The 11,793-nt window shown below is 49.4% G+C and overlaps 1 protein-coding gene across 1 annotated transcript in view; it reads right to left on the reverse strand.

Moving 5' to 3' along the window:
* Positions 1–11,793, reverse strand: part of LOC133933733 (striated muscle preferentially expressed protein kinase-like) — a 30,771-nt gene extending 18,978 nt beyond the window's left edge. Inside the window, exons 1-3 of the mRNA XM_062380927.1 lie at positions 11,374–11,793; positions 10,339–10,812; positions 851–949 (exon numbers count right to left, since the gene is read on the reverse strand). Of these exons, the coding sequence (XP_062236911.1) occupies positions 851–949; positions 10,339–10,708 (469 nt within the window). The 5' untranslated portion in view covers positions 10,709–10,812; positions 11,374–11,793. The remainder of the gene's footprint in view (positions 1–850; positions 950–10,338; positions 10,813–11,373) is intronic.

The following is an 11,793-nucleotide window of genomic DNA, read 5'->3' on the forward strand; positions in this document are numbered from 1 at the left end:
TTCTCATAAAGACAGAAGGAAGCACCAGAGTGAGATGAGGAATCTAACTCTGCTGGGCCGAAGAGCAGCAGGTCGAGATTTAAACGTTTCTGTCCTCGTGTGATTTTCTGCTTTGACTTCTTTTGGTGTCTTGTCTGTGGAGGGACGTGGTGAGGGAGGATTCAGCCGACCGAGCGAACTGAGGAGTCTAACATTGGTCTGTGCTAGAGGAGAAGGGTGTCAGTATTTCTATATTCAGACTCCCTGTTGCCTGGAGAGGGCGGAGAGGGCGAGCAGCCTCCGTGACGCTGAAACCCTGAAACTGAGATTTAAATCATTTTCTCTGATAATCGATAAGTCGTCAGGTTTATGAGGAGGTGGAAAAACTGCTGACTTTGTTGTTTTGTGGATCAATTAATCAACTGATTATATGAATTAAAAAATAATTGGTGTCATTAGCTGGAACAACAGTTTCAGTTTTCAGGGACACACACACACACACATGCACAAGCACACACACACGCACACCCACACCTGAGACAGGTCTCCTGCTGGAAACTAGGGCAGTGTGTCACCATGTTGCATCATCACACCACGTGGGATTAACGTCTTCTGACATTTCAGGTTTCATCCAAACCTTCCACCTCTCGGGCCGAGCCGATATCATCACTCAATCCTCATTCTGTGTGTGTGTGTGTGTGTGTGTGTTTCTGGCAATACAATCAACAGTCGCTTTTCACTGGTTCACCCACTGCAGGTTTTTACAGTTACAAAAAGATATAAATGAGAAACAGAGAAAGCTGAAGTTGTGAGGAGCAACAGCCTGAGAAGGTCTGAAGCTGTGAGAAGGAGAGGGATGTGGATGAGGTACCTGAAGGGCCTCTCCGTCCGGCCTTGTCCTGGTGCCTCCCGGGCCCTTCTTTGGTTTCCATCTGAGGCTCCGTGGTCTCGTCCTCTGTGGCCTCAGAGTCTGAAATAAAGACGAGGCAGAAATGAAGACGAGTGAAGGTGGGAGGTGGAAATTCAGCGCAAAGAAATTGAGGGCGGTGGAGGAGGAGGATGGAAACAACAACATCTAAATCAACCGAGGCTCGCTGAAAATGACATTTCACATTAGCTTAGCGGCACACAGCGTGATGGCTCCTTGGAAAGAGAAGAGGAGAAGCCCCGGAGGGAAATGAATGATCTGAGGCTGGAGCGCGACATGAAGCCAGCTGTGGCGTATGGAACACATTGCTGATACATGGAGTTTTTATTTCACATTGATAAAATCAATAAAATGACTGAAATCATTGTGCAAAGGGAATTTAAGACACAAGCTCACTGAGAATTTAGAAGATTCAAATGTTTGATTTCACAAAGAGAAACAAAATGAACAATATGGATTTCCGGGGCCATTGAGGTTTGATATTTTACAGTTTAACCCTAAACTTCATTATAAATAACTATAATTAAAAAGAAAACTATTAGAACTTGAATTAACAAATTGAAACCCGAAAGAGGGATGATGTTTAATGAAACTGAGAGGGAGACGCTCTGATGTCGAGAACAATAAAACAAAGATCAAAATGAACGACACACATGCGGATCACAAACCACGTCTCACATGACATCACCAGAGGGAACAGAGAGAGTCGGGGGGGCCACGGATGAGGAGAGGGGGACAAATGGAGGACAGGGGCAGAGGAGGGATGAAGACAGGCAGGTTTACCATAGCTTTGCTTTCGGCAGGAGCGGAAAACTTCGCTTCCGTAGTGGCAGCAAGAGAGGGCAGACGGGAGAGCACCGTTACTATGGAAACCACCATCTCTCCCACCCACACGGCCGATCCTCTTCGTTCCCATTAAGAGTCTAAATACCAGCAGCGGCCGAGCGTGTTATACTGGGTTAGAGGCCTCGTGAAGGAGGAGGACGGCAACCGCAAAAAAACAGGCTGCGAGTCGCCATCGCGCCTCAAATCAAGTCAGATCCAGATTAGATAAATCCAGAGGGTCTGCCTGATGAGGAGAAACCAGTGGGACATGAGCAATCAGCATTAAGGCATTACAGCGGGGGTGTGTGTCTGCGTGTGTGTGTGTGTGTGTGTGTGTGTGTGGGTATGTAGATCCACCAGGCGAAGGGGAATTGACTCAGCAATGTAATTACAGGAGATATATTCAGCCTGAGTTATAACCTAAATATGATTTGGAGTCAAGCGCAGCTCAGGGGCTCAAATCTCGACTGGTATTCCAAACCACTGTGGCCAGACATTATTCACTCAGGCCTTTGCTGCCTGATTAGAAATGCATTGCATTGTGGGGGTGGATGTACAACAATAAAACCCACTCTTGTTATAAGCAGTCGAGCGGTAAAAACACAAATACACTGAAAGCAACCTTCATATTTTAAAGTCTTATTAAAGGAATAAATCAAAGTGAAGCACATGCAGTCGAAGCACAGAGGACGGAGAGAAAAGGAGAAAGTGACTTTACTTCTTTCACAGAATAGAGAACAATAGAACACAAGAGGATTTGAGTGAAGCGTATACTGACAACACACCATGGGTGAATCTGCCAAATGTCCGTGTGGAATGCCCAGTTCTCTGAAACAAGACACAAAGTGCGATGTGTTATTCAGCAGCAAACACACACAACGGTTCTGTTCTACACTAAACAGCCGAGCCTGAACTGTGCTATTACCGGGACACAATCCCTCACTTTCAATACGCCGGAGGAAAACGTGACGATGGATAAAAACAGATGAAGCTGGACGCTCAGGTTCTTCTCAGTGAAAGGGTCATAGAAGAAGTTGAACTGTAAATAAAGATGGACGACGTGTCTCCACTTCCTCCCACCATCCAGAAATGAAGCCAGAATATCTATAAGTGAACGTGGCCATCTTACACAGTACTGAGGTCACAGTCTCAGCTGTCAATCAAGACGTCTCAGCACATCAATAACTAATTAAACCAAACTTACAGTCAAAAACAATCATGGAGAAATATCTATTTAATGTGTATTTTGATTGTTATGACTTATACTGCAGCCAGCCACCAGGGGGCAGTCCAGACGCTTTGGCTTCACTTGTGGGAGCTGTCATGTCGTCCATCTTTATTAACGTTCTATTTCTACTATAAGAACTAAACAATCTATAGTTGGACTTTAGATTCTAATCTTTAACTTCACTTCCTGTGACCATCAGCCCCTGATCACTTCTTGTTTTAGGACATGACTCACAGCTGATGGTTCATCTGACCAAAGGCTCCATGCTGCACATAGTGTTAAACCTTATGTCTTAAAGAAGATCTCTGTGTCAGGTCCCTGCTGAGGAGGCAGCTGAGGAAACTGCTTCTCGGACAGTCTGTCAATCAGCACCAAGGAGAGCTCCCCTGAGTGACTCACTGCTCTGCAGCGAAGAGCAGAAGTGAAGAGACTCGTTCACACTCGCTCGCCCCCTTCCCTCGCCCCCCCCTCGCCTCCTTCCCTCGCCTCCTTCGCTCACCCCCTTCCCTCGCCCCCTTCTCTTGCCCCCTTCCCTCGCCCCCTTCCCTCGCCTCCTTCGCTCGCCCCCTTCCCTCGCCCCCTTCCGCTCGCCTCCTTCTCTTGCCCCCTTCCCTCGCCCCCTTCCCTCGCCTCCTTCGCTCGCCCCCTTCTCTCGCCCCCTTCCGCTCGCCTCCTTCGCTTGTACCCTTCCCTCACCCACTTCTCTTGCCCCCTTCACTCGCCCCCTTCCCGTGCCCCCCTTCTCTCGCCCCCTTCTCTCGCCGCTGGCCCCTTGGCTCCCCATTGGTGGTCGTCTGTGTGTCAGGTGATGTGATTGACTGTTGCCTGGTGGAATCTGGAGTTTGACGGACTCCAGCTGAAGCGTCCGACACTTTGTCGTGATCTCCATTGTTTCGGCCTCAGGTCAACAATATCAGCAGAGCCCCCCCCCCCCCCTTGAAGAGGCTGGATTTGGCTAATACTTCAAAAGAATCAGAATTCCGTGAGTACCAATCCAGATCCGAGCAGCGTGAGTCCAACAAATGGAAGAAGACATCTCGGGGGTTTGATATCGCTGGCGATCACAGAGCAGGAGCACCGTCCTGTGACTGGCTGCCCTGGTCCTCATGTGTCCATGTGTAGCCCACTGACACACTTTCCACATGCTCCCAATTTGTGAAACCTGCTCCATGAATTACTTATCAAGCTAAAGAACCGTCTGCCAGCGCCAGATGCATATTTCAGAGTCACAGAATGTGCACAGCCACACGGAGGCAGGGCAGCCGGAGTTTGATTCAAAAGCAGATTGATATTTAGCTTTTTAAGGTTCAGTGAGACTTTCAGTAAATTATCTACATTTCTTATGATCGACTGTATTAAAAGACGACTTCCTCCCGGGCAACCAGAGTTTACTTTCTTTGTGAGGTGACCTGATTTGTCCTCGACAAACAATCCTGTCCATACTCTTTCATTTCCTGCAGGCACGGCTGTTTTCAATATGTTCCCTAAAACCACTCTGTTGCATCACACTATCAGATAACGGGTGTGGCGTGACATCCCAAAATATAATAATCAAACGTTCTCTCCTCACCTGAAATCTCTTCTTGGACCAGATTTTCTTCATCTTCAAGAAGCGCTTCCTGTCAAACGTGTGCGATTACCTGTGGCTCACGAAAACATCCTGAAAACCCCCAAAAGCCCAGGGTGTGGCGGTGGTGAGGAAAAGACAGATCTCAATTCAGAGGAAGAGGATCGTGCTGCTGTGTGTGCGAGGGCTGGGGGGTGGGGGGGTGGGGTTATTCTCCGGTCCAGCAGGAAGACGGAGAGAAAGGACGAGCGAGGAGGCAAATAAAGCAGAGCCAGGTGTCTTTGTGTCTGAGAGTGAAGCAGCTGATGTGAACAGCCTCTCTGACGTCACGCTGCCTTCAGAGGAGCAGCTCTCTGGTTCGTTCACCCCCCCCCCCTCCCCTCAATCCCAACAAGAGGAGGTGGGGGTGGGAAGTCTGAGCGGAAGGGGTGTGTTGGTCCTGATTGCAGTGATGAGGGTCGGGAATAAAGAGGAGGAGGAGGAGGAGATAGATGAAGAAAACAAATGGCTTCAGCAGAGCGAATTGACTTTCCTTTCTCCTCCTGAGCTGCGAGTGACAAAAGAGCAAGACGGAGGAATACGGGGGGGGGGGGGGGGGGGGGGGGGGCAGCGCAGGGGGAGGAAGAGGAAGAGATGAAAGGATGGAGGGGCTGAAATGGATATTAAAGGGGGAGTGGTTGGGGGGGGGGTATATCTGCTTTCTCAGAAACATTAATTTGCTAATCTCCAGAGCAGAATATTATTCTGACACCCTCGACCTCTCAGTAAATTCTCCTGTGTGTTTTCAGAACAAATCTATTATTCATCTATGTCCATGTCCGTGAGCTTTAACCAGTGATGGTCAAGGTGACTGCCCCCCCGACAGCCAGGGGAACACAACAAACAGCAGCTACAGCTCAAACCAATAATAATAATAACAGAAATAAATCTTTCATCAAATATTGAACCAGAAACTGTTTAGTTTTGAACATTTAAACCAAAATCTATGAGTTTCTTCACATTAATTAGTTTCATTTGGACCAAAACGTTCATATTTCAGCCAATCAGGACCAAGAGATTTACTCCTTCATCCCAAATCATCTGCTCCTCGCTTCATTCCCACACAGCGGCCTGTGCAAGTCACTCAAACATTCTCCTCCTCGTCTGATGTGTTGAGCGACGTGATGAGAATGTGTAACCGCTCCCCACCTCCTCCACCTCCTCCTCCTCCGATCCTCTGACTCACACTCTGACACATGTTAATTGTTCTTCCAGACACATCTGTGCTCCCCTGCACCTCCTCCGTCAAACTGATCTAAAAATAACCACCGGCAAACCCAGATCTCGTTCTCCAGCTTATAACCCAGAATCCTCGGCTGCCCGGCGCTCGCTCGCCTCGCCACATGGCGTTTAGTTTGGCTAAGTGAGGCGGGTTAGAGTTTATGGCCTGTAAACACAGAATCCATACGTGAGATCTGCTCCTGGATTCTGAATCCAGTCGTTAGATGAGGATTACCCCCCCCCCCCATCTTTCCCTTGACTCATCCAGAAATAGATTTATATGTAAACATTAAACTGGTTTACTGAAAACAAACCAACAGTTTTCATTTCACTGCAGTTTACAATTGTTATTTGAACCTCCCTCTCTTCTTCAGCCCTCGCACTCCTCCTCCAGCCGTCACCAGTGAGAGGAATGAGCTGGAGCAGAAAGTGCAGCGGTCGATTCCGGTGCTTTATGCGTGATACGGGATACACCCCCAAGTAGCAGTTCAAACGCTCGCTGATCAATACACCCATCATAACACGACAGTCCATGAGCATCAAGCACCTCTGAGAGCCATGGACGCCGGCAGAGCTTCCATCTCCTGCTGCTGGGAAATCTACGCTCACTGAAAACCAGGAGGACTCGGCTTCAAGCCTCTCACAGAACATCAGCCAATAAGAGAAGATGGATTCTGATGTCCCTCATCTCTCATGTCTGGTTTGTTTCAGGGCTCAGGAAGTCACAGTCTGAACCGTGTGAGAAGGTCAAACATCTCAGCTGAATCTGTTCGACCTGCAGACACCACGTCGGCCTTCTGCAAAACCTCGAGACTGATGGAAACACGGCCGACAGCTCATGAGCAGCACCAGGACCTGGACCGGTGCACGTTGGGCCACGCTACTCTAATTATACTAAACAACAAAGGAGTGAGCAGACTTCCAGAGAGCAGATTGATTATGTGACTTTGTGTGGAGCAGCCCTGATGGATGTCTTCCTGGCAACAGCTTCATCAGCAGAGAGTCTGGTTCTGCTGCTGTTACATCACACCATTACACTGCTCACTGGGTTTCTACTGCACCAGTAAGGGCAGGTTTCTCTGTGTGAAGAAAGATCAACATCTGCTCCGGGAGAGAAATGAAACCTTTTATTGTTAACTGGGATTTCCTGTGACCTCTGGTGACCTTCTAGAGATAATCAACTTCTTGTAAAGTCTAAAAAAGTGAAGCCTAATAATCTGGATCCCTGAGTTCTTGGTGCAGTTGGCAGCTTTTCATCTGCACCATGAAGAACACGCTCTCCTTGAAATGCCACCGAAAAGCCTCAGACTCAGTGCATGTGAGCGGTGACACGTGGCCCGAGCTCAGATGGTGGTTTGTAAATCCATTATGACAGCGGCCAATGTTGACAGTCACACTGCAACCTGATCCTACCACCTAATCCTGACCAAATCCCCCGAGGGTTCCTGTGAATGACTGTGCACCGGTGGGATGGAACACAAACACATCCCGCGCCAGACCAAACACCGGGCGGAGCGGCTTCGGCCTCAACGTGTTGCCTCAGCTGCCTCGTGAGAGAACCTGATTCATGGAACTGTAACTTTAATCCACTCCTACGTGATATTCAGAGAATGTGAAATCATCAAGCAGCTACAGATGATCTGCGCGGCGGCGTGGAGGCTGGAGCGGGTCGACACCAGATGGCGAGAGCAGGAACAGAATCAGCTTCAGGTTCAACTGCAGCACATTCGTCTGTATGTGAAGATTCAGGATCATCAGCTTCTCTCTTGATTGGCATATTTTAGATTTGGTTTTAATATTTCTCTGTTGACGTTTTGTTCTCGGGGTGAACAGGACCAAGGGGGACGGGGGGGCCCTTCTCTGTCCGGGGCCCCGCTCTCTGGAACAAGCACCTTGAGGAGATCTATCCGGCTCCTCGGGTGTTCACAAGGTATTCCTCAGATAATAACTTGTGGATCTGGGTGTGTATGAATTCGGTGCTGATCCAAATAAAAGACAGGACGCAGTGAAATGCAATGTGGTTTCACACGGACATGAATTCTCTGAGTGCATCTGAATTCGTGGAGCAGATATTTCAAACAGCTCGGTTCTGAAGAGAGACTCCAGCTTCATGTCAGCATCTCCTGCTTCCTCCCTGACAAACCGCTTCACCACAGCACACCAGCAGCTCCCACTCACCTCTCTGCCTCGTGCTTCTCGGCCCACTCACTCCTTCCCCAACGCTCCTCAGAGCTCTGCGTGCATCCAGCAGCTCCTTCCGCAACATGGCTCCTGTCTCTGCTTCTGTGTGTTTAACTTCTGTGCAAACTAACTTCTCTAGAGTGCGAGTCTTTATCGAGTCTCATCCGTGGAGACGCTGTGGAGAAACCGACAGAACCTCCTCCAGGCTTCACCTTCCTCAGCCCATGTCCCTGCTTCTTCTCTCGCCGTCTTCCCCCAGTTCTCCCAGACTATGGCTGCCAGCTACACCCGTCTATTTCCAGTCCTGCATAGTACAACCCCTCCAGTGGTACTGTACGTTCCCTCTGCACCCCCTTTCAGACGGCCTGCCCCCCCTCGTTATAGCAGGAGATTAAACCCACGGCTGCACAGACACCGGACGACCTTCCCTGTCCTCTGTGGTTCAGTCCTGTTGGACTGGCGGCAGGTTTGAAACCCTAGAACCAGGCAGACATGTTGTGAGACACCGTTAGTGATACATGAGATACAAGGAGACAGTCACAGCTGAAGAGAGGATTGTCTATATACCACTCAAGTTAAACTATTCACCTGCTGCATCTATTCAATTCACATTCAGTGTGAAGACGTTCCTGCAGCTTGTTAACACACAGAGCATCCAGAGGGGAGCGTGGTTCCTCACACAAAGGTCAGTTCTCCACGGTTCTCCGGTGTCACAGAATGTAATCATGATGTTTACTGAAATCCCAGCGAACAGTTTGAGAGGCTGGAGTTTAAAGGATCTAATTAAAACGACCCTGGATGTGTTTCCCCCCCCCGTCTGTTAATCATGGCTCTCGGGAGCAGCTACAGCTTCAGATCATCTTCTGTTCTGTCTGGTTGTCCTCATCAAACCTTCATTATCAGATGTTTCCACAAGTTAATAAAGTTACAGACGTTTGAATGAATAACTGGTTCATCCTGTGAGGACCCTGAACGAGACCCTTTCCCATGTGATCTCCTGAACGTCTGGTGGATTCACTTCCTGCGTCACAGCGATGATGTCACCTCGCAGCTGAAAATAGCCAGGTGACGAGGTGCTGCTTCCCGAGAGCCTCCATCAACGTGCGTGTGCACGAGCGGTAGTTAGTGACACGCTGAACGCCACAGGCTGATGTCAATGAAGTCGTCTGGACCTGTGACACAGCACGACGCTGGCCTCTGATTGGTCTGATATCTTAAAGTGACACACCTGACTGACTCAGAAGCAGCCAGAACAGCCTTTGATATTAACAACACACACACACACACGGGCACTGACACACACCAACACTCTGTCCTCCATCCACCCCCCCCTCCTCTCGCTTTCATCACGCTGACCATGATGGAGTGTGACAGCGCCGCGTCTTGACCGTGGCGATGCTATAATTATCTGTGATGTCTGCTGGTGCAATCGGAGAAGGGGGGCCGGCGGCAGCCACACATCACTGGAGCATGAGCCCTGTGGTCGGCACGGCACATACCAGGCCGTAAATAACCACAAGGGGGGGGGGTCAGAGAGATAGTGCGACGGCTCAGACTCAGGGAAAAAGTACCGGATTGTGTTTGTTGCTCATAAAACGATAAAATGAATCCTGCAGACAAACAGTGCTGCAAGTGGGGAACGCTGAGAATGAAACTCATCATTTCAATATTCTCCTTTCAAAGTTATGTTAATGTGCACATGCAAATCCTGAGGACAATTCTTTCAATGCATTCGCTTGAGGATTCAATATTTAGGTGAGCAGCAATGCAGAGGCCTCCTTCGTTCTTTTACTAGTTCTAAGAGTAAATCTCTCGTTTTTGTAACTTAAGTTTCCAGTTCTGGTCATAGAGCAATAAGTCATATCACTGATATCACAATTGGATGGAACTGAATCTGTGACAGGAGAGAAATGTTAAATTGATAAATAAAAGTGGTTGAGGCCGAGCTGCCGTGAGGAGGTGAACACCAGGAGGTGCCGAGTGATTCAGCAGCTGCAGCGTGCGACTCAGCTCAGAGTGTGAGAGCTCGACTTTCTCCACAGGCCGAGGCGCCGAGGCCCGGATCAAACACACGCTGCAACACAATGATCTCACTGAGACCCACATTCTGTCGCTCACACCATGACGCACACTGGTCCGAGGGGAAATTACACCAGCGAACGCTTCACCAGGTTCACACCGAGGTTTTACGATGAAGCAGATGAAAGCTCACGTACAAAGAACCAAGAGGAACCGAAAATAACAGCAAAGGAAAGGTGTTTGTCTGCTGACATATACGAGGCCGGGTGGGTGACCTGCACAGGATCCAGGCACCAGGGGGCGCTCCAGACACTGTGCCTTCACTTTAAAGGAGGGGATATCTGTGGTTACCTTCCCCGAGGTCCATGATGGCGAGGACGGTGCTGCAGCTCGCCTCTCCCAGCTCGTTGGTCGCCACGCAGGTGTACACGCCGGCGTCACTGGTGCGGCAGTCCCGTATCCACAGCCCCCCCGAGTCCTGGGCTTCTGATGGAGGCAGGACTTCCTCGTTGTGGTACCAGCTGAGCGACGGTTTGGGAAATCCTGCCACTGACACTCTGAGGCGGATGTCGCAGCCGGTTCCCACTGCTGCCTTCCGGAGTTTACGCTTGAACACTGGTGGTGCTGGTGTCGTGGCCTCGGGGACTGGGACGACATGGTCCTCTGTTGTCCCCCTGGAAGGGATGTCCAGACCGGGACAGGAACCAGGGACTTTGTCCATCTTGTCTTTCTTCAGGGACGTGTTATCAGGTGATCGGGATGAGCTGCGGTTACTGACGGCCTCGTGGGAAGGAGGCGGTTTGACCTGGGCGGCTGCACCGGGGCCTGAAACCACCACAAAACATAAATCACTCCAACGTTACAAGCGTCCTCATAAACGTGCCCACCAGGAAAAAGACAGACTCACAGTTTTATGAATAAAGCTGAGTTACAAACTGCCAACACGGCATCTCAATCACAGACACTGTCCTGTTGCATTCTGGGAAGTGTAGGACCCAAAAAAACTAGATATGACTGAATCTTCAGGATGTGATGATCCAATCAGTGAGGACCTCGTTATGACACATGACAGGAAGCTGCTGCTGGCTGCTGTTATTACACTGAAACTGCAGCCAGGGGAGTTTGAAGGTGTTTCATTTAATAAAAGTATATTATTCTGTAAATGTAGAGAACCATTCCAAAGTGTTTGTTGTATAAACTTAGAAAACAGTCCTCCTGTTGTGTGTCTGTGCACTGACGAGTCACAACAACAGGAAGGGAATAACTGGAACGTCACAATTAATGATCACAGGAAACATCTGGATTAACCTCCTTTGCTAATTCATAATATTCTTCCAAAATGCATGAAATAGAGTTCATCCAGCAATACACAGAAATGCACGTTACCTCTGGAATCCCTTTGGACATCCCAGCGAAGTCCAAGTTAACGTAACAGGATCCATGGAGCAGAATATTTCATCTCAAATCATTTGCTAAAGCCCGAGTGTCTTCGTGTCCTTTGGCGAGAGCGAGCCGGAGGTGTAAGTCCTCCGGAGATCATGTAGCATTAGCAGCCTGAGCCATGGCCCCTTCAGCAACCTGAGCCCCGGAGCAGAGTGACAGGGACAGGGAGGAAGGGCCTCCTGCTCCACAGCGGCTCCACTAGTGAACTTTGAGTAGTTATTTAAGAAAACACACTTTAAATGAAGCACTTAGCGCAGCAGCCCATGGTGGAGGTCTCCTCTCGCTCCAGTCTCCCCCGGCTCTCTCTGCGTCAGCCAGACTCCCTCAGGTTTGGAACGACAGCTGCACGGCCACAGATAGGTC

Source organism: Platichthys flesus, chromosome 22 (genome assembly GCF_949316205.1).
Source record: "Platichthys flesus chromosome 22, fPlaFle2.1, whole genome shotgun sequence".
In the NCBI taxonomy this organism is placed as follows: Eukaryota; Metazoa; Chordata; class Actinopteri; order Pleuronectiformes; family Pleuronectidae; genus Platichthys; species Platichthys flesus.